Genomic DNA, 23,691 nt, shown 5'->3' with positions numbered 1-23,691 from the left:
GAGTAGAATCAACAGATGGAAGCGTCACAGTTTCATTTCAAAGCTCTATCTCTCTATATACAGCTACACCAATATAGCATTTTTGAAAATTTTATATTGGAGTATATTTGATTAACAATGTTGTATTAGTTTCAGGTGTACAGCAAAGTGAGTCAGTTATACATATACATGTATCTATTCGTTTTCAAATTCTTTTCCCATTTAGGTTGTTACATAATATTGAGTTCCCTGTGCTATACAGTAGGTCCTGATTGGTTATCCATTTTAAATACAGCAGTGTGTACATGTCAATCCCAAACTCCTAATCTATCCCTCCCACTACCCTGCCCCCCTGGTAACCATAAGTTCGTTCTCTAAGTCTGGGAGTCTCTTTCTACACCAATATAGTATTATTATTGGTTTTTTTTTTGGCGGTACGCGGGCCTCTCACTGCTGTGGCTTCTCCCGTTGCGAAGCACAGGCTCTGGACGCGCAGGCTCAGCGGCCATGGCTCACGGGCCCAGGCGCTCCGCGGCATGTGGGATCTTCCCGGACCAGGGCACGAACCCGTGTCCCCTGCATCGGCAGGCGGACTCCCAACCACTGCGCCACCAGGGAAGCCCCTAGTATTATTTATGAATTAAATAGTGGTCTGTGAAGCCTAAGTGACCACGCTAGATATGACATTTGCTCATCATCCAGAGGACGGAAAAGAGTTTACATGACCTGAGGCCACATCTTACAGAGTCCTGGTGGACCAAAACGTTTTTCCTCTTATTGCACTGTCTTTGTGGAGCACACTCATGAGAGGAGCCAGCTGACCCAAGAAACTCCTCCCGTATCATCCATTCTAGGACCAACTGGCATCACATACCTCCTGACAGGATGCAGGGAGAAGAATACAACATCACTTCTGTGGTACTCCTGCCCAAAATGTATAACCTAAACCTAAACCAGGAGGAAACACCAGACAAAGCCAAATTAACATCAATCTTCAAAATAACCGGCCCATACTCTTCAAAAATGCCAAGATCCAGAAACACGAGGGCTGAGGAATCATTCTAGGTAAAAAGAGATTAGGGAGACAGGACAATTAAATGCAATGCATGACCTTCAATAGATCCTGGACCAGAAACCAGAAAGGCCATAAAGGACATTACTGTAGAGACTTTCCTGGTGGTGCAGTGGTTAAGACTCCGCGCTCCCAATGCAGGGGGCCTGGGTTCGATCCCTGGTCTGGGAACTAGATCCCACATGCATGCCACAACTAAGGAGCCGGTGAGCCGCAACTAAGGAGCCCACCTGTTGCAACTAAGACCTGATGCAACCAAATAAATAAATAAATATTTAGGGGGGAAAAAAAGGACATTATTGTGGCAAATGAAATTTCAAATATTGACTGTGGATTAGACAACAGTATTGTACCAATGTTGAATTTTGTGATTTTCATACCATACAGGCATACCTCAGAGATATTGAGGGTTCGTTTCCAGACCACTGCAAAAAAGCAAGGCACACAAATTTTTTGGTTTCACAGTGCATATAAAAGTTATGCTTTTGGGCTTCCCTGGTGGCGCAGTGGTGGAGAGTCTGCCTGCCGATGCAGGGGACACGGGTTCGTGCCCTGGTCCGGGAGGATCCCACATGCCACAGAGCGGCTGGGCCCGTGAGCCGTGGCCACTGGGCCTGCGCGTCCAGAGCCAGTGCTCCGCAGCGGGAGAAGCCACAACAGTGAGAGGCCCGCGTACCGCAAAAAAAAAAAAGTTATGCTTATACTATACTGTAGTCTATTAAGTTTATTATATATACACATATATATACACACACACAGACAATATATATAATGCAATGGCATTATGTCTAAAAAAAGTACATACCTTAATTAAAAGGTACTTTATTGTTAAAACATGCTAACCCTCATCTGAGCCTTTAGTGAGTCAATCTCTTGGCATTAGTAATCAAAGTACACTGATCACAGATCACGATAACAAATATAATAATAATGAAAATGTTTGAAATATTGCACGAATTCCCAAAATGTGACACAGAGACACAGAGTGAACAAATGCTGCTGGGAAAATGGTGCTGATAGATTTGTGTGATGCAAGGTTGCCACAAACCTTCAATTTGTAAAAAAATGCAGGATCTGTGAAGCACAAAAGTGAAGCCCAGGTAATATGAGGTCTTCCTGTACTGTGCTTAAGTAAGAACACATCCTTTTAGAAAATATGATCTGAAGTATTTATGGGGAAAAGGGCATTACATCTCCAACTTAGTCCTGAAGAGTTCAGGAAAAAAAAAAAAAAATATATATATATATATATATATATATATATAAAAAATACATCTTCATACAGAAAAAGAGAGAAAAGCAAATGAGGCAAATCATAAACAATTAACAAAGGCAAATCTGGGCAAAGGGTGTGTGGGAGTTCCTTGTACTATATTTGAAACTCTTCTGTAAGTTTTAGATTATTTCAAAATAAAAGGTGATATATTACAGCAAAGCAAAAAACTTCCTCTAAACACACCCTAAACTCCCTGGAGATTGAAAATTCTCAGCCTGGCAGAGTCCAGACAAACCGTGTGGGTACACGGACCGTTGTGCAGCGATGTTATTTCTCTTCGAGGAAACTGCTACTGCTCAGTGGTTTTGAGAACTGACTGGGGTTTGGAGGGAGAGAACCCTAATTGTAACAGGTGCTTCATGATCCTGATACCTGACACTCACCATTTCTCCCAGCCTCGCCACCTCCATCCCCGACCCCAACTGTTATCTGTGGACAAAAATACTTGTGGCTGCCATTTCAGTAAACAAAGAGTGGTTCCCGCCATCAAGCCAGCAGCCGACCCCAGTGGTGAGTCCTGAGGAGCACTGAGGATGGAGGAAAAAAGGATGCTGGCCCTAGATAATCAACATGTAAATCAAAGGAGTAATTTCAACGAGTCCAGACTCCTGCATCTTCCCATACATAGAAAAGCACTAAAGTCATTAACTTGAGATGTCTGTTTTTTACGATTAGTAGTAACCTTTAATGTGCGACTATTTTTTTTTTTCAGCAAAAACTCCTATATATCACGGCACCTCCCTAACCGCTTCAGAACAGCCCCTCAGAGCTATCTGAGGGGCTGTCTCCTGGGCTACAGTCCTCAGTAAGGTCCCCGAATAAAACATAATTCTCAGCTTTTAGGTTGTGCAATTTTTTTTCAGTCGACACATCACAAGAAAAAGAAAAAACTATGTGTGGTGATGGATGTTAATTAGATTTACTGTCGCAGAACCTCCCTGGCGGTCCAGTGGTTAAGACTCCGCGCTTCCAATGCAAGGGGTGCAGGTTCAATCCCTGGTAGGGGAACTAAGATCCCACACGCCGTGTGACATGGCCAAAAAAAAAAGGATTTATTGTCATGACTACTGCACAACATATACACGTATCAAATCACTGTGCTGTACACCTGAAACTAATATACTGTTTATGTCAATTACATCTCAATTTTTTTAAAAGAGAAAAAAAATCTCATTTTTAAAAAATAGAGAGCCTGGAAAGACAGGACAAAGCGGTATCCTATGGGACTGGTCTTTCAGAAGAAACAGCTCTGGAAAACTGTACCTAACAACAAGACGCTGAACTAAACAATTACAAGTTTTCTTGGGTAGAACCTGGGCTCCAAGAGTTAGCTGACTATAAAGCTTGAGGCCCTGGGATGAAAGGCCCTCACTTCCCAGGATCAGAGGTGAAGAAACTGTTCCATGTTGGCCTTCTCGATAAAAGGAAAACTGGACAAGCTAAGAAGGGCAGAGTGGAGGCTGGAGAAGGAACTTTCATTTGCAGCTGCCCTGAGCATTCATTTTGCTAGGATGGGATGATCCAATTCCATCTGGGGAGAAATGATAGCTCCATTCTAATTAATTCAGGCATTATGGCATTTGATAAGAGTGAAAACAGAATATTTTTCTTGATATTTAAAATGTAAGCTTTGAAGCAGCTATATGAAAGTCTTGTGAGCCAGGACTAAATCAGCCACATTAATTTTCCTTTTTTTTTTTTTTTTACTTTATTTTTTTTCCATCTCTGCAAATATTTAACTCTTGGCAAAACTGAAAACTCACTCTTCACTGGTGCCTGAGAAATATAATACTGGAAAGGAAAAGGACGAAAATAATATGGAATGAAATGCATGACATGTACTGGGAAGCAAACTTCAAATGAAACTTCCATTTATGGCTTTAGTCAAAAACATATGGATATGCAAGCTGAAAACCAGAGCTAGTGGGAAAGCAAGGTGCCTGGCTAAAAAATACACTTTTTGTGGCAACCTTAAATCATATTTTTGTAAAAGAAAGTAGCAGCCCAAACAAATCCTCCCCAACACACACAGTGGACCTGCAGACAACTACTTACTTAGTTCGATGAAAGTAAACCAGGTCAAAATTCTATTTTTTTTTAAAGGAATTCTCATACTTTCCTAACAAATTAACTTTCCAAAGAAACTGGAAAAAATGAGGAAATTAAGGAAGGCACAAAAATTTATGTACAAGAATATTTACTGCAATATCATTTATAATAATAAAAAATAGAACTAATCTATACGTCCCTCAATAAAAGAACTGGTTAAATAAATTATGGTAGAGTCACACAATGGCATATTGTACAGTCATTAACATAATGTAATGGTGTATAGAGAGAAATATGCCCAAGTCCATTCATAACCTAAATACATGTACAAACTAAACAATGAGAATCTAGTTTGTACCTATCAGAATTATAAAGACTAAAATGTTTGATAATGAACATTATTGGCCAGAGTAAGAATAATATTGGCCAGGGAGAAAGAAACACTTTCATATACTGTTGGCAGGAGTGTAAATTTGTGTAACATTTTTGGAGGGAAGTGGAACATCTATTACGACTTTAAATGCACATAACCTTTGACCCAGGAATTCCACCTCTGCAAAATTATCCTATACATAAACAGCATACGGCACAAGGATTTACATACAGGGACACACATTGTGGCATTGTTTAATAATAGCAAACAATCAGCAAAGAACCTAAATATCCAGCCTAGGGGACCGGTTGAATAATTATGGTTCATCAGTAGAATGGAATATTATTTACTGCTAAAAAAGAATAAATACATCTCTAAGTGCTAATTTAGGAAGCTCTCTAAGATATGTTAAGTTCTAAAAAGGCACATACATCCAACCACACGTTTGTATGTAGAGTATTTCTGGAATACAGATGGCCCTCTGTATCTGCGGGTTCCGCATCCACGGATACAACCAACTGTGGATAGAAACTGAATCTGCAGATGCGGAACCACGGATACGTACGGTGGACTGCACTGCGCCATTTTATGCAAGGGACTTGAGCATCCTTGGATTTTGGTATAGTGGGGGTCCTGGAACCAATCCCCCGTGGTTACCGGGGGAAGAGGGAAGGCTGTACTGAGGAAGCTGGGAGTAGTGGTTTCCCTGGGGAGAAGAGAAGGGCGAGGGGTCCTGGTGTGAAGGAGACTTACTTCTCTTGAATGCTCTTTAGGACTGTTTGAATATTTCACCATGTTTGTGTTACTTTTCCAATAAAAACAGCTAATCAGAAAATATCTGCTGAAACAGAAAGATGCTCATGATACACTAAATGAAAAAAGCAGGCTACAAAAAAGAACGTAGAGGATTCTCCAACCTCTTTTGTTTACATTTGTATTGGAAAAAGACAAATACGAGACAATGTTAGTGTGATTTTGAATGGTCAGATTACAGTGTTCTTTATTTTCTCATTTTTTGCTGATCAGTATTGTCTACAGTGACCAAGTAGTAATTATATAACACGGGAGGAAAATAACATTCTTTTTTTTTTTTTTTTTGCGGTACGCGGGCCTCTCACTGTTGTGGCCTCTCCCGTTGCGGAGCACAGGCTCCGGACGCGCAGGCCCAGCGGCCATGGCTCATGGGCCCAGCCGCTCCGTGGCATGTGGGATCTTCCCAGACCGGGGCACGAACCCGCCTGCATCGGCAGGCGGACTCTCAACTACTGCGCCACCAGGGAAGCCCCGAAAATAACATTCTTGAATCTTGCTGCCTCAAATATATTTGCGAATCTTAATTTTTCCTGCATTTTGTTTTTTTTTTAAAACCAGGGAGATGGCTGATCTTCCTCTCTTCAGTGCACGTAATGAGAAAAGACCATGACGGCTTTTGTTTTCCTGGCTTCTCTTATGGTATTATTTTGCTGACTTCAACACAGAGAATTATCCAGAGTCAAGCGTGGCAGAACAGCTGTTCCTGACCACCAGCAACTGCAAAACACCCCGGGAATAAATTTAGACTTCCAGAAAGGAAGAAGAAATCAATCTTGCAGTTGATACAGGGTGGGGGAGGTGATGATCAGGTGGGGACAACATCACCAGGGGCCCCAAAAAGGAGATCAAAGAAAAGTATCCAAATGTCACTCAACACTTATCAATTTGGAACAAGTGGCCGAAGGACAAGCCATCCCAGAATCCCTCTGCCTAAAACTGTAACTGGGCAACATTCTCCACAGCAAGGAAGTTCCTGGGGACAAACTACTGGAAGTCAGCCAGCAGATAGTACTAAAACTGTCCCAATTATTTTTAAAACTCTTGAAACAGAGGCTCGCAGCTTAGTGAAGAGATTAGACTCCTTTAAAAATAAATAAGTAAATGAAGGTCGTGCCCACAAAGAAGGGACTGAGGAAAAGCTTGACCTGGCCTTTACCTCTTTCCTAAGAGACTCTGTGCTTCTTTGGGGTATGGGGTGCCCTTCCAGAATTTTTCAGGGCTTTAAGCTTGCAGAGGCCTGACTCTTTGGTCAGCTCTCAGCTAGCAAAGTTCAAGATGGGCTTATACACTGACCCTATGAATTTAGACAATACACTTCAGTAATCTAGTTGCCAAACTGCAACGTCTCCCCTGGTTTTTGAAGTTTACTTGGTATGACTGGGGTCAGAACTCTCTGGAAAGTGGCTTCAGCATTCACATACCCAAAGCTCATGTGTGCACTGACACCAAGTGCCAAAGTGACAAATGCCAATGTCACCATAAACGTCTATTTCAGGCAAAAATCACAGTTAAAAGATGGTGAAATAAGTCAGACAGAGAAAGATAAACATTATATGTTATCACTTATACATGGAACCTACAAAATAAAACAAATGAATCTATATAACAAAACAGAAACAGGACTCACAGATACAGAGAACAAACAGTGGGGAGAGGGAAGCGGGTACGGGCAAGATAGGGGTAGGGGATTAAAAGGTACAAACGACTATGTATACAATATATAAGCAACAGAGATGTACTGTACAACACAGGGAATAGAGCCAATATTTTAAAATAACTATAAATGGAGTATAATCTTTCAAAATTGTGAGTAACTGTTGTACATCTGAAACTTAGACAATATTATACATCAACTACACCTCAATTAAAAAAAAGGAAGTTGGTGAGCACACTCAGCGTTCTTTTCAGGTAACTCAAGTTAAAGACTGGATCTCTGAGTGCGTTTTTGCCAGTTGTTCTGATGGCAGTTTCCAATCTCTGTGCTAAGGCACAGAGTTCCATGGCTGTTCCTGCACTTGGCTGGTGACCAGAGGTATCTGAGCACTTGAAAACAGCACCCATTCCTAGACTCCACCCTACATGGTCTGAGACAGGATTTCGCAGGGGTGGGGTCCAGGCAGTATTTCTCCCAGCAGCTGCACATGACTGTTCTTTGGGCAGCAATCAGGCTCCTACTGGACTCTGAAGATGTATGTGTAACAAATGGCCCAAGGAATCCGACCCATGCTAGACCTGGGCCTCCACTTGAAGAAACACGGATCTTAGAGACCAGGGAATGACTTGTTTGCCACAGGTAGACTCGGCTGCAGAAGCTTGACGATTCATGGTTCTGTCTCTATTGCACACTGGGCCTAGAGCCTTCTTCCCTACACCCCATCCTCCTCTCCCACCATAAAAAGCTCAAGACACCAACCAAATGGCTCTCCTTTTTTTTTTTTCTTTTGGCTATTATAAAACGAATATCACCATATTACAGAGAAAATTAAGGGGACCACCCCCAATTCAAAAGCCTTACTATAATCACTATGAACATCTAAAAATACATAATTGATTTACTCAATACATTTATTCTACTAAGTGGTGCACCTGTGATCCATAATGCACTTGGCCATGGGCTAGAAATACACAGGTGGAGAGCATCGTCTTTGTGGGAAAAGAAAATCTAAACAAAGTCTTTTTTAAAAAACAAAATTATAATCATAGTATAAACAATTTTGCCTGCTTTATCAAATCAGACTGATATAATAAAGTTTTCCATGTGCCATATAGTCCTATAACTACTCTTAGTTACAAATATATTTATTTTCATATTGCAGGCATTTAATGGGGGGGGGGGAAGCACCTTTGTGTACCGTTTTCCAAAGTGTTCATCTAGCAACTACTTGGGAATTGTACCTTGGGGGATATTTTCTTCAGAAACTTTTGGCATCAAACATTTTTCATGGCTCTTAAGACTTCTTATCAAAGAGATTTGCTACCTAAATTTCTAAATTTTGTGTAATAAAATCTGTAAGTCTTCATCACATAATCTTAATGCATATGCAGATGAACGAATACTGATATAGATGAGAGATTCAAGAAAACACAAGGTTCGTTTCTTTTTTTTTTTTGCGGTACGCGGGCCTCTCACTGTTGTGGCCTCTCCCGTTGCGGAGCACAGGCTCCAGATGTGCAGGCCCAGCGGCCATGGCTCACGGGCCCAGCCGCTCCGCGGCATGTGGGATCTTCCCGGACCGGGGCACGAACCCGTGTCCCCTGCATCGGCAGGCGGACTCTCAACCACTGCGCCACCAGGGAAGCCCAAGGTTCGTTTCTTTATCGACTATTACGTACCACTTTATTGCACAAGAAGAATTGAATCAGTTGACTTAATTATTTGTGTTTGGCCCCCATTTCACATAATCTTTAAAAGCCTTAAAAGGTAGGAACTGTAACGAATCTCCTTTAGGAAATGCTGAAGAGTGGTCTTCAATAATGCCGACAGACTAAATTCTGACAATTGATGGATTCCTCCAAATCTCTCTAAGAAAATAATATTGATTTTCTACAGCATTTAGAAAACTGCTCTCTTTTTTTAATCAAGAAAAAACAAAAAAACATTGTAACCAGAACCCCTTCCCCTTTCCCTGTGCCCACCAGTCTTCCTTCCCTTCCGTAAAGACCCACTTCCCACCACAGCACTCTTACCAGCGCCCCATCACCACCACCCTCCCCCTTAAGGGTGGAGGTTTTTCAGTTGTGTTTGGGTTTGTGTGTGTATGTGCTTGTGTGCGTTAGGCTAATTCATGCCGCGGAAACCGCAAAGTTCAAAAAGTAGTGAGAACATCAGAGCTGGAAAAATCACAGTAGCCAGATGTGTCTGCCATAAACTCACTACATAAATTTGATTAGAAGAAAACTACCGGAAAAAGACAAAAATAAGATAGCCTACGTATAAATCTAACTTTCAGCAAACTTTCAGGATACCTCTCTACATGCTTTCAGCAACACTAAGCTGCGGTGTCCCTTAGCTATTTTATTTGCTTTTGATAAAATGTCTTCAAGTGCCTTTGTACACTTCCTAGAGGGACAAAGGAGCCAATTTTGCAAACTGAGCAGAGACTAGATTTTCCATCTTGTCTTGAAAAGCATACCCTGCAAAAAAAAAAAAAAGCAAGAAAACCACACATGCTTACAATTTGAAATACAGATCAAGATAGACCTGGAGGACAAACTCTGGCCTGGTGGATGGCGCATCTTCAAAGGGGGAGTGTGTGATATTTAAAAGAGTCCTATAGCATTAAAAATACACTCTGACTGCACTTTACCAGCGGTTTCTCAACTGGCTAGGGCTGGCAGTCTGGTGAAGTTGTTATACAGCCTTTATTTTTCCTGTCCTGTCTGGGAGGATACTGGCACCCCAGGTCAGGGTCTCATTCCAACAAGGAGGTCCATTAATGTGTGACAGGAGGCCAGCACACCATGGTTGACGATCACTAGGGTTATCACCAAAAAGGCAAAACTGCCTGTCATTTTCTCTCTGCAAAGACATTTTAAAATATGGGGAGATTTTAAGTTACTGTACGAGTTCAGTCCTCGTGTGCTGAGAGACAGGAAGACCTTGACACCATCACACTTGCAGAAGGAGAAGGTTCTTTATGTGGGGCTCGAAGTGAACCTGCCCTTCCCAAACTGCCTCTGCTCGTGAACGAGCCCGGGCTCGAGCGTGTTTCTCACAGTCGCTGCCTGGGGTTCAAGATTAGTTTCGCAACGTGTAAGCAAAAGTGTCCAAAAGATCAAAGCTGCAGGAACTGAGGTTGGCTTTTCCTGAGGGAGAAGGAAGAGGATGGCTTTCTATCGCACACACCACAGGCTCTTCCTCTGGCTACACAGGCCAGAAAAGTGAGGAAAAAACAGGCTACTAGCTCATAATAATAGTTACAACAATATATTTCTTGGGGAGCTTTCTCTATGCCAGCTACCAAGGGATGGAATACCTAAATACTCAAAACTTTTATGGGGAAGAGACTATCATTATCACCATATTACAGATAAGGAAAATGAGACCCAGGTTAGATAACAAACAAAACTAGTAAATGTCTAACCCAAGAGAAACTCAGTTCTGACTCCAGGTCTTCCCATTAACCACTATACAAAGAGGTCCCTGCCCACCATACCACCCGCATCACCGCCCTAACAACCTAACTGGTTTCCTTAGCAGGTTCCATTTGCCCCGAGCCCATTGTTTTATGTATTATAATATGGGCTGTGTAGAGTCCTTTTTTTTTTCCTGTTTGTTTCATTTTTTCCCCTCCTTCAATAAAATTTAGTGGCTATTAAAAGTAATTAATCATACCAACAACCCACTTAAAAGATATGAGATCCCACCTGGTTTGTGTCATGCAAAAAAATCAACTTTCACACTTATAGTAGTTTTCCCCCTTCACTGTGTTACATAACAGTGAGGATTTCAAACAAGTTGTCAGCCCCCAAGTGATACGGCCTCCACCCAGTGGTAATCTCTCCTCTTCGCTATCTAAAGTTCTCCAAAACCTTCCTTTCTTCTTCCATTCACTGGGTATCCCCGGGGACTCAGACGCAAAGGGGACCAATCTGCTCAAACAGAATCAAATTGGATAAAACCTGACAGACAACCCGATTTGGTAAATACAAAAACAAAAATTTCAGTTAAAAATTAGACCAAGCTGGGGGCTTCCCTGGTGGCGCAGTGGTTGGGAGTCTGCCTGCCGGGGCGGGGGACACGGGTTCGTGCCCCGGTCCGGGAAGATCCCACATGCCACAGAGCGGCTGGGCCCGTGAGCCATGGCCGCTGAGCCTGCGCGTCCGGAGCCTGTGCTCCGCAACGGGAGAGGCCACAGCAGTGAGAGGCCCGCATACCGCAAAAAAAAAAAATTATAATAAAATAAATTAAAAAATTAGACCAAGCTGGAGAGAGCTATTTGAAACACCCCTTGAGAGTCTGTTTCGTTTTACTTCAGCATTTGAAAAGCGAGTGAGTTTAGATACACAGCCAACCTGCCATCCTACCAAGAGATAGATGCCTTTTCACTGGATTCTGAGGCAGCCTGACAAAAGTATGCTCACGAAGTCACTCACAGAATGACTTTCACAAAGTCACTCACTCCAGGATGCCTTTGAGTGATGGATCTCTTCTCTCCCAATTAAAATATGGGTTGCCTTACAACCCACATTTCAGGAATAGAGCTACTGAAAAAATAAGATATCCACTGACAATAAGTTTCTCGGGGGTGGGGTGGGGGACCGAGAGGACTGAAACATTTCCACCAGGGGGCGCTACCATCACTGAAAGTAAAAAATACAGAGTTCCTAATTTAAAGCTCTTTGCACACTAACCAGCCTAAAATAAATATTTTTTATGAGGGCTTTTAAGATGAACAATGAAACTGTCTTCAAATCTAACATTCTATAGTTAAATAAAACTTTTCTTTCCACAAAGAACAATGATGACATAACATTTCATTACGTGCCAGGCATGGATCTATGCACTTTACTTATAAACTCATACAACCTCCTCACACTATAAATATAATCCTCATTTTACATATGCAGAAACTGAGGCACAATTAAGTGACTTAACAGAGTCATCAATGGGCAGAGCTGAGATTCAAAGTCTGACAGTCCGACTCCCAAGTCCATCACTAACACACAGAAAAACACGGAATCACAATATAAGGAGATTTATTGCTGAATGTGTTTTGCTATGTCACTGATTATATCATAGTTCCAGAAATACATAAAATTAGCTTATTACTAATTCTATCGCCTGACAGTAATGTTCATTGCATTTTGACATCATTTTCACTTGTACATAAATATCTATCAGTGAAGGGGACACATCACCTAAGTTCACTTATTTGTCAGATGTATGCCATTGAAAAGACCAAAATTCTAGAGTTAAGAAGAAGTAGGAGGAGAAGGATCTTCTCTGGTTAAAAGGTAAAAAGAAAAAAAAATGCAGTTGATGTAAAACCAACATAGAAGTTTTGAATCATATTCCAAATATTGACTTTATATGTTTACATATATATGCTAATGTATGACGTAGGTATAATATATGTAAACACAGATGTACACCTATTATTTCTAAAATAATGAAAATAAAATACCACATACTAAACCTCAAAAAAAAAAGTAGAAAGATCTGCTCTTTCTATTTTTAAAGGTTGATAATAAAGAGTATAAACTACAGGCAGAGCTATAGCTTTAAATAAAATACTCTGAGTAAATCATTTATTATTAGGACCATATTGTGACTCTCTAAATTACCCCCAGTCTTTGGAGCTTACTTTGCATTCCCCGTTATATTTCCAAACTTGGGACACATCTGTGATTCTCGAGAGGCTAGCAACGCATTTTGTAATGGGCAAATATTCAAATATTATTGGAAAAACCCCAGAATGTGTGTCTTGAGAAATTTACTGCCCCGATTTATTAGAAATCTGGAAAAAGGTATTTTATTCAGCCACAGGTAAACTTGTTTCAGACATTCAGATTACAATTTCTTTAGATAAACTTTACCAGCAATTGGGCTTTTAGTGCGTGGGGGGATGGGGGGAGGGTAGACTCACACGTGCCTTCAGTATTAAGCTTTTAGCATTCAAAGTCCTTCTAATTTAGTCCACTTCCTAATCGTTGTGCAATTTTGTAAAATTAAGGAAAGTACATGAAACAGCACAAACAAGGATCTTCACTCCAATACTGGGTGCACTAACAACACACTAAACCCAAATACCCATCAGATGGAGGCTAGTTAAATAATTATAGCATATCAACATGTTGGACTACTCGGCAATTTAAAAAAAAAAAATGAGGCCGCTTTGCGTATATGGATATAGAAGTAGAAAAAAAGCAAGGTGCAGGATGGGAGGGAGACACAAGAGGGAGGGCATATGGAGATATATGTGTACATATAGCTGATTCACTTTGTTATACAGCAGAAACTAACACAACATTGTAAAGCAATTATACTCCAAGAAAGATGTTAATAAATAAATAAATAAATATATTATGAGCAAAAAACAAAAAAAGGCAAGGTGCAGAACAGTGGGTATAACGTGCTAGCAATTTATGTGAAGAGACATACACATAACTGGAAACACTGATTGACTCCAGGCAACATACAAGGGACTGAGGCATGGGTATCAGAGGAAGACTTACTTTTTGAACACCCCTTTGAAGAACATGTTTGAATTTTTTTAACCAGGTCCATGAAAGATCCTTTCCAATTATAATAGATTATAAAGCTAACATTAATAATTTAATAATCAGCTTTTAGAACTTTTAATAAAAATTAAATGGCTAAAGAAACCCTAGTCTAATGCTACCTAAAAATTAAATAAATTAATAAAAATTAAATGGCTAAAGAAACTAGTCTAGTGCTACCTGATTTGTGGTTTCCTTGCTACACTCGCATCTGCTTTCTACTTGACCTCTTACGTACTGGGGACAAGTGACTCACGGGCAGCTTTGGTTCACCACTGCTCGTAGAAGCAGTGGCACCATTTTCCTTGATCTACCCTTTAGATACGAAACACAACAGATGTTGTTCTGAGTCGTTTGCTTTTTGTATATATTTTACATCTGCAAGCTTTAAAATGGTAGATCCAGACTTCCTGGAAGAAGGGACAATATATTTACTTGAATATACTGACTCAGGTCTCCTTGAGTCCATACTCACCCTGGCTAAGCCACAGTTATAAAGGAAGGGTGTCCAGGAAACTGCTTCCATTTTTATCCTGTTCATTCCTGAAAATCCAACAGGAGATTCTTTTCATTCTCTAAAATTCTGTTCTGTGTATAAAGCAGTATCTGGATATCTGATCTTAAATGGAAACATTACCTGAAAACAGCACCATCTTTTTAAAAACTTCAAAATTGGCCCTCTTATTTTTAGCCTTTGGGGGTGGGAGAGGATGACTAACAAAAGCTGACTGGTTCTGCTGCAGGAGTGAATTCATTCACATCTGATTCTCTCCAGTGGGCAGAATTGTATTTCTTCTGAAGTAAAGGCAATTAGCAGAAACGAATCTCAAGTTTAAAATCACACTTATTCAGGGCTTCCCTGGTGGCACAGTGGTTGAGAGTCCGCCTGCCGATGCAGTGGACACGGGTTCGTGCCCCGGTCCGGGAGGATCTCACGTGCCGCGGAGCGGCTGGGCCCGTGAGCCACGGCCGCTGAGCCTGCGCGTCCGGAGCCTGTGCTCCGCAACGGGAGAGGCACAACAGTGAGAGGCCCGCGCACCGCAAAAAAAAAAAATCACACTTATTCAAAATGAAGTGAAATGTGCGCCGTCCTATCCTAGGGCAGGTGTGGGGAGAAGCCACCCGCAGATTATGTAAGGGCTGAATGCATTCCCCAACCTCAGTTCCAACTCTGGCTCTACTAGCCCACAAGCTCGGACTTGGGAAAGTTTCTGCATCTATAAAATGGGAATACTGTCACTTCTTGTAGGGTTTTTGTGAGGATTGAATGAGATAAGGCAAGAAAACACCTAGTCTGGTGTTAATCACACATTGTTGGGGGGCGGGGCTGAGCAAAGAGATTTGAGGCCAGAACTGTACACTTTGGCAGTCTTCAGGGACCAAATTAACAGAAAGGGGACCTTCTTGCCTTGGTCTGGATGGAGACAGGACGCCTAAGTGAGTTTTCAAAGAACTTCACTAAATACAACTGGAGGGGATGCTGGAGCTGTAGTGTAAACCCTGGTAGCAGTGTCATAAACTGTGTAGCCAAGAGGCCAAGAAAAGAAGGCAAGGGCAGTGAAAGGGTAATGCAGCCAAGAGGGAGGAGAAGATACTATCTGGGCATGTGAGTAGGCACTGAGGCAACCAGAGCTGCTTCTGAGCTCTCGAGGCCCTCGGTTGAATGCTTGTTTATCCAGCTCCGGTCAAAGCTTACCGAGATTCGGCTGAGACACGGCCATGGACCTCTGGGGCGCTGGTGTGGAAGTGGCAGCTGGGTGGAGGTTCATATGATTCAGGGGCTGATTCATCGCCTTCCTAGGGTCTTGCCATGTGGTGATTTTTTCTATGTGACTAAAAGAAGGAAAACAATTATCTCTTTCATTGTTAGTGTTATCAATGTCATCATCACCAGTAACAACACAACAGTTAAATGATGCTGGCTCTTCTTGCCTTAGGACCTGCTTATACGAGGTTGACACATCGTTTGTTTTCAGCCAGGGTCAGGCTTGCCCACTTACCCTCCATCCAAGTTGGGCCACGTTGGGGATTTTGCAGGGGACTCTCTGAACATAAGTCCATGACTTAGCTGACCAGCTGCCCCTATGTGCAAACACCCTCTTAAGGATTTTCTGCCTTACCAGGGATGAACAAGCCCCAGCGTTCCTCCCCACGGTCCAAGGAGCCTACGTTCTCCAACGCCCTGTGCTCACTGCCATCCAAGCACTGCGATACCACAGTGCAAACTCCTCTCCCAAAGCCGGACCTTGCGCTCCTGCCCGCCTGCCCTCCCACACTCTCCCAGCTCATATAACTGACATAATGAGGATGCCTCCACCTGTCCTCAGCCAAAGACAGGGCCCTTGAAACCAAACTCATAAACATCACATTGCCGAGCTCTTACAAAGGGTAAGACACTGTGAGGTCCACATAGGTAATACATAACCCCTCAAGAAGTTTATGTTCTACCAGGCAAGATACCAACTGTGTAGCTGGAGGACAGGGGAGCAGGAAATAAGTGTAGGAAGGCCAGATTATGGAGAAACCCAGATGCGGAGGCATAAAGGTTTCTGAGGGAGGAGGCGCGATTAGACTTTTGGTCATATACAACTTCCAGGGGTGTTATTACAACTTAATCTCAGAGAAACGAGCATGACATCAGCTTCTACCCAGAGTTTCCAATGTGTCCGTAGAAAGATGGATGGGGGACTTCCCTGGTGGTCCAGTGGTTACGACTCTGCGCTTCCACCGCAGGGGGCATGGGTTCGATCCCTGGTCGGGGAACTAAGATCCCACATGCCTCGCGGTGCAACCAAAAAGAAAAAAAAAAAAAAAGATGGGTGGGACATCTAGCTTTGTCTGCCTCCCTCCAGACCACATCTTAAGTCACTTCCGGTGCCTTAAAGACCCTGTGCCACTCCATAAACTCTTTTTTGAGAGTTTATTACATCTTTCTTTTAAAGATAAGCATATTCATTTGGTGCCACAATTCTTGTTTTATGAACTGTATCAGAGATCTTTCTGTATTTATCAAGGACAATGAACTTTGATAGCAGAAGCTGAACGTCAGTCCTTTGTTCCAAGCCTTGTAACTAGGTTGTCTCTCCCAAACCAAAGGGCAATGTCAACCCCACACACGATAGACCTTTCTGGATCCACGTGAAAAGGAGAGAGATTGCTCCTTTCAAACACACCTTGCTTTTGAATAACAATGGCTTCCTTTGAATCCTCAGCTTAGGAAAACACTATTAGTATCATTAGGCTAAATCCTAAATCAGTACAATCTCCTACACTGGAGTTGTATTTATCTTTTAGTTTGCTTCTGTTTCCTCACATCTGAATACTGCCACGGCTAAAATTCTTCTTCAGATTTCTTCATCCCAGACTGGAAGTTATTGCCAAGGGGAGCTCATTCATTGCCTTGAGTGAAAACTTGGATGTTTTCCCAAGAAGGCCTTTAAAATGAGTATGATTAAAAAAAAAAAAAGTCAGCTTCCATAAAGGAGGCAAAACTGTTAACTGTTGAGTTTCATACTATAGGAGCCATCAGTGGGCTTTAAAAAATAATCAAAAATAAACTGGGAGGAATAAAAATTAAAAACCAAGACGATTTTGTTAAGAAAAACACAAATGGGGCGGGGGGTGGGTAGGGGGCTGAACTACAGAGATGAAAGTCAATTACCTAAGCCTAAAGGAAGAAACAACGGTCTCAGTTACACCTTCAAGTTTAATAATTGTAATTCTGTTCAAAGCTTGCATAAAATCCTTTGTCAACTTTTGGTCCTGTGAAGACTCATAGCCAGCCTCAGGGGGTCTGTCACAGGCCTTCCAAGTGAGGAAACAATTGATGAGGATTTCAAAATTAAGCTCCCTTTAGCAAAGTAATGAGTGAAGAAACCCTTCGACTAACTATTCCTTCAGGACTCTTACTACTAAAACATGTTTTCCCAAGGTAGGCACGTCCTACAGAAATACTTTCCACTGTGGTACCAGGAGGGGAAGTATCCTTCTCCCTTTCGTGAGCCTTTCTTAGCACCTCTGGCACCATGGATATCGATACTGTGGTAGAAGCAGCGTGCGTGCAGCCCCGGTGAGACGCAGTGACATACACCGTACAGTGGAAGACATTTAAGGACGCTGCTGTGTACAGACTCTCAGCTACCTGTCAGTGGTCGGAACTATACAGGAACCCGAATGATGCATTCCCAAATGCCAGTCCCCCACCCTCCCCTCCCATTCTGAACAAGTGGGCTGGGATTCCCAAATCTGGGGAGAGCAGAAAGGCCCGCACCCAAAGTGGTAGAGGAGCCCAGCTTGCCTGAGGACTGTCACCACGGCTGGCCAGCCTCCATCCCCTGGGACAGAGGTGAGGGCTTTCTGGGGGAACACTCTGGCCCTCATTCCGATAGATCCGACCCCAAAGATGCACAACTCAGCCGCGGCTTCAAGCCCCAGAACTCCCCCAGGACCGTGGGAGTCTCCGCAGCCCACCCTTCAAACTCCACACCCAGCCAACGCTTTTAAAGGAGTTTTGTTCCCAGCGGATTTGTTAATTAAAAGTGTCACTCACTGTATTCCCCAAAGACTTGAGTACAAGAGGGAGCCTTTCATACGTGAGCAGTTCTCATTGCTCTGAAACAACTCTGAGAAGAAAAGCACTCCAACTCCCAGCCTCTGCACATCCGTCGACCCCACGGCAGCTTTGCTCTAAACCTCAGTTTATGTGATGTCCAGGGCGGCTCCTGGTCTGAATGCCAACAGCAAGGGCACTGCTCACAAGAACTTAATCCACTGCTCATGGTTTGATTTGAAAACTAAATTCTCTTATTGTTCAAATCACTTAGCTCCCCTCACCCGATTCCCAAACGTAGGATAAACCACCCGCTATTCCATACTGCTGTCTCATCTCTGCTCCTTCTCTGAGCTACTGAGTCACTTCCTTTCCTGTATTTCTCAGTGCAGCCTTACTGTTTGCCAGGACCCACAGTTTAGCTAGATTAATCCCCACTTCCCTACTCCTCCCACCCCTCCCTGATGTCACTCCCTTAAAGAGTCCACTTCAAGAAAATGTCTAAGGGAAAAAAGAAAAAAAAAAAAATCGATAGGGCTTCCCTGGTGGCGCAGTGGTTGAGGGTCCGCCTGCCGATGCAGGGGGCGCGGGTTCGTGCCCCAGTCTGGGAGGATCCCACGTGCCGCGGAGCGGCTGGGCCCATGAGCCATGGCCGCTGAGCCTGAGCGTCCGGAGCGGAGAGGCCACAACAGTGAGAGGCCCGCGTACCGCAAAATAAAAAAATGTCTGCAAGGGTTTCACATGGAGGCCTGGGGTGGTGTGCAGTGGAAATGGTACCTGAAAGAAAGATAATCAGGCCCCCTCTTTCTTTGGGGGCCCCTTTGACCACTACTTCCCATACTGCCTTTCTTCACAGTCTCATAAAGGACAAACCTCCAACCACATCAGGGTCTGTGATGTCCAGGTCGGCAAAGCGCCTCAGCTCTGAGGACCTGCATTTTGCCCAGGGGCAACAAAGGTCAGCATTTCTCTGAGAAGATATTTGGCTGGAAATGGTAGCTTATGGAAAACTGTGCTGTGTTAAATAATTTTTCCTTCTGGAATTAATGTGTTCTTCAATAAAGACACAAGTTGAGAAAGTCATTTTATGTATTAGGAAAATTTTATGTTGGGGGTTAGAATGTCATGGAAATCAGTGGGGAGGGGCAGCATTACCACCCTCTCCTATCGGCCTGGCCCCTCCCATCGGCCTCCAGGGGATTGTTAATTTAGCTCCTATTTCCTCCCTTCCAGCCCCCTGCATGCTTTCACCTTGATGAGGGCAATGGCCTCCAGGCTTCTCCTCCAGTCTCTCAGGTTTTCCTCTTGCCCTCCATCCCTTCCCCACCCTCCCTATCTGAGAATCCCTTCTTTAACCCACCTCCAGACTCATCCCAAGGACAGCTGGGATCCAAGTCACCCCTGGATCCTTAGTCTCCCCTGGCCATTGACAGCCTACTGGGAGACAGCATGAGGCACTATGGCCTCTGGAAAGACCACAGGCTTGGAGTCACACATACCTGAGTTTTCATGTAGCTCTGACCCTGTGTGACCTACGTGGACAAGCCATTTAACCCATCCTAGTCTCAGCACCCGTATCCGTGAGACGGGTAAAAAAGCCAACAAATGCTCCTGTTCCTCCTTGCAAGGGTGAAAAAGGTCTGCTCTGGGAAACCTGTAACCGCCAAAGTCACCTGCCAATGTCATGACCAGTTCACTGGGCTTCCCCTGCTCACTTCCTCAGCAAATAAATCCCCAGAAGACAGCCCCAGCCTCCAGCCCAAGGCTGGCAACCTTTGGTTCAAGTTTATTCAACGAGTGTGGATTGTGTATCTATTGTGCACGTGCACTTGGTAGGCATAAAAATGAAAAGCATTTTGTAAATATAAAATCCTGACTGGCAGCAGAACCATGAAAGGCAAAGATAAAATCTTATCTGTAAAAATAGAATCCACCGACTTCTTATGGCCCAGGAAAAGGCCTGGTGTTTTTGGACGAATTTACCCTCCGGTTCATGACCTATTACACTAACTTTATGGAAGGAAGCCACACAACAAAGACTTTCTGAAATAGAGAAGGCCTATGCAATCCATTTTGTATTGCTGGAAGCATACAGAGATATAAAAATAGGAATGATTATAAGTGCTTAATTTTGAAAGAATTTAGAGTTCGTAGCAACGTAATAAGCTGCTTGCTCATTTCTATGGGCAAAGATTTCATTTCCAAATATAAGGGTTTGGCCTTTTTCCTCCTTCTCCCCTCCTAATATATTAGAGTTTCACATTAGTTAGTGTCAGAAATTACTTAGGGCTCCCTACACTCAACAGAGCTGTTGGGGCAGGACTTAGGAGCAGCGTCTTCTTTTCTACCACCCAGGCCCAGCTAGGTGGTTAAAGAGAACCACACCAAAGAGATGGGAACTTAAAGGCGACCTGGGGTCATAAAACCAAGGCTGACTGGCTCAAAACTCAGTTCACACTCAGCGCTGCTTGGCTTCATCCCCTGGCCAATCCCCGTTTCTCTTTAACCTCTCCCCTCATTCTTTCTTGTTTGGGGGGTGTTCATATTTCTCTTCCAATGGAACATAAGCTCTTTCGACGATAGATAGGACCCTAGGGGTAGAGCAAGGTGTCCTGCACATCGTAGGCACTTGAAAAACAATACTCCTGCAACCCCCCATAATATTCACAAGACCAATCGAGGGCAAAAGTAAATTATCTTACTTTTAAAAATCAGACATTAAAATTTTTTTTGATTTACCAGGCCAATTCACCACCCTCTTAATGTTCTAACAAAAGTATATATACACTGAAGATCACGTGCTTAAAAACTGCTAACTGAGATAGCTTTGCAGCTAGCTTGTTGTGAACCAGTTCAATTAAACTCATCAGTGTTAAAAATGAAAACTGACACAGATTTGCATGAGGTTGATAATTTCCAGACAGGGCTTGCCAAGTAAACTGGAACCACTGTCAGCAGACGACAAATATTATGCCAATGTTTAAGCCTATACCAGATGGCAAGAAGAGTTGCCCAAGACTCACATTAAAGTTTTGAAAATCTTCCGCAATTAGAATTAAAATACAAACACTAAAAGCTGGTTTACTTTTATATTGTATTTCAGGGATAAATGCTGCCTGTGTTTCAATCACATTAAACATGTAGGCAGTGTGTTCTGATTTAAATTTCAAGACCTAGGAAATGACACATCACATCTTACTCATACCTTGCATTCCTCTGAGTGGCGCCTTTTGTTGCACTTTGTTTTTTGCCAGTGATACTTAGCTCTTCCGACTGACACCAGAGGTGGGTCTTAACCACAAGAACAAAGACAGCTGGAATACACACTTACTAATTCTCCCAGGCCCAGAGGCACACTCTTTCTTAGTTCCTCTGCTGTCACCAAACCCAGAGAGAAGTAGGAGCTGATCACAGTGCGAGCCCCACGGCAGTGGTAGCTCAAAGCCCACGTTTAAACTGGCAACCCGATCTGATTAGTAGCCATCAGTAAATTGTTCCCCTCTGTTTAACCCTATCAGCCCAGCTGGTTCACGGGAATTTGTCTTCTGAATATACTGACAATTGGAAATAAAGTGCTGGCTCTCCACCTGACTGAACAGATCCGTAGCTAATGTTTTATTTTCTTTCTAAAGCCACCAGTCTCCCTCCCAAGTTGCCATCCTTCCTATTGTCACCCCAATTGATGATTCTTTGTCCCAAAGCAGCTTTCACAGCACTACAATTGGTTACAATTCTTACTCTGTTCTGCCCAAATCTTAAACATCACCACCTCTTGCTAGCCCGATTCCTAAGAAGAGAAGATACAAAGAGGTAAAAAGTCAGGCTGCAAATGTACCTAGCGGACACATCCATTAGCAAAACATTCATATCATTCACAGATTAAGTCCGAAAGCTATAAAAACTGACTCTCTCATGTCGTACAATAAAGGTGACTGTTCACACAACAAAAGTGTGTTGGCTGAGAAAGTTCATCCTTTGAAACCACAGGTAATTTATAGTTAAAAGGTTCCGGTCAGATTTTCACTTCGGCAGCTCATCAGACATAGCTGCAGTCTGTGACACAGGACTAATAACTCATATATAAGTAGGGAATTTTTTAGGATCCTCTAATAAAAGATGATACCAGACCAGAAGCATTATTTTGGTGCATGCTTCTGGTCTCTACCATTCACTTGCCAATTCAAAAAATTTCAGAGTTCTCTGGAATTCCGAATGAATGGCAGGGATTGTATTTTTAACTACCAGGCTCTAATCCTCGACTTCCATCCCAGCAGTGCCAAGAAGTCTCTACGTGCTTAAATTAGCAGCAGTAGGAGCCGCAGCAGCGTGAAAGGTCGGCGGGCGCTTCCGCCGCGGCCAGCTGTGGGCATCTATCTACGTGAATCCTATCCACAGAGCACCACCAGCTTTTCTGCAAGTTCATTCCTGAACCTGCTCGGCCCGGGCAGAAGCTGAGTCAGGCAGAGCTGCTGTCAGCCCCGAAGTGCAGAGTGAGCCCACGTGAGGCTGTAATATACGTAGTTCCTTCCTGCAGGGGTTTATTTACCAGCGTTTTGTCCCTGGGGCGGGAAAGTAGGGGACACTATGAATACACCACTTTTGGAGAAAGCCTCTTTGGGAAGCGGGTGACTCATGGACACAGCCCCAAGGTGTGACTCACTGACCTCGCCTCGTAGGTTGAGCTATTGTGTGAGGCACCCCGTCATCCCCGTGGAGGTCTCCAACGCCACCCGACCGGGGCAAAGCTGACTTGGTCTCTGCAAACAGGGCCAGCTCTTGCTTCACCACATTTTTCCTATTCCCAAAAAAAGCAAGAAGAAAAAGGACTGCGATTCTGTTTGCTTGTTTGCCTTTGGCCAAGCACCCGATTAAAGAACTTTGGCTGTATTGCAATTGTATTATCAACGCTTAGCCTATTTTTTCGCTTTTCATATCAGGATCAATAATGATATTAAAAGATTTATAAATCACGTTGTTTCTTGTGTTGAAACCAAACAACAATGTAAGAGTTTATTTTACCACTCTTTATTATTTTATTATTTCCAGGTATCAAGTATAAAATATGTACTTGGTACCTCTTTTCCCACTTTTTCCTTTTTCACAAACAAAAATACGGGATGGGAATGAGGAGAAGTGAAGAAAAGATGAGGTTCCTAGTGAATAGAGAATTCTAGAATTATCAAAGGAAGTGAAAGGCACTCATCCATTCATTCAGTTCGTTCAACAAGATGCATTTACACTGGCACTGCATCTTCCATGAGGATTCAGTTCCAAAATCAGCTTTGGCAAATGCGGAGTGTGGTGAAGATGACCACTGGATATCCTTTAAATGGCCCATAATGTACAGTCTGCTCAGC

At 43.0% G+C, this 23,691-nt stretch overlaps 1 protein-coding gene across 1 annotated transcript in view; it reads right to left on the bottom strand.

Annotated features, from left to right (window-relative positions):
* Positions 1 to 23,691, bottom strand: part of WWTR1 (WW domain containing transcription regulator 1) — a 132,285-nt gene that overhangs the window by 37,526 nt on the left and 71,068 nt on the right. The window contains exon 3 of the mRNA XM_082839205.1: positions 15,482 to 15,618. Coding sequence (XP_082695331.1) covers positions 15,482 to 15,618 — 137 coding nt within the window. The remainder of the gene's footprint in view (positions 1 to 15,481; positions 15,619 to 23,691) is intronic.

The sequence above is a fragment of the Leucopleurus acutus genome (assembly GCF_964270905.1).
Source record: "Leucopleurus acutus genome assembly, chromosome: 5".
NCBI classification, from domain to species: Eukaryota; Metazoa; Chordata; class Mammalia; order Artiodactyla; family Delphinidae; genus Leucopleurus; species Leucopleurus acutus.
This window is presented reverse-complemented; position numbering and strand designations above follow the sequence as displayed.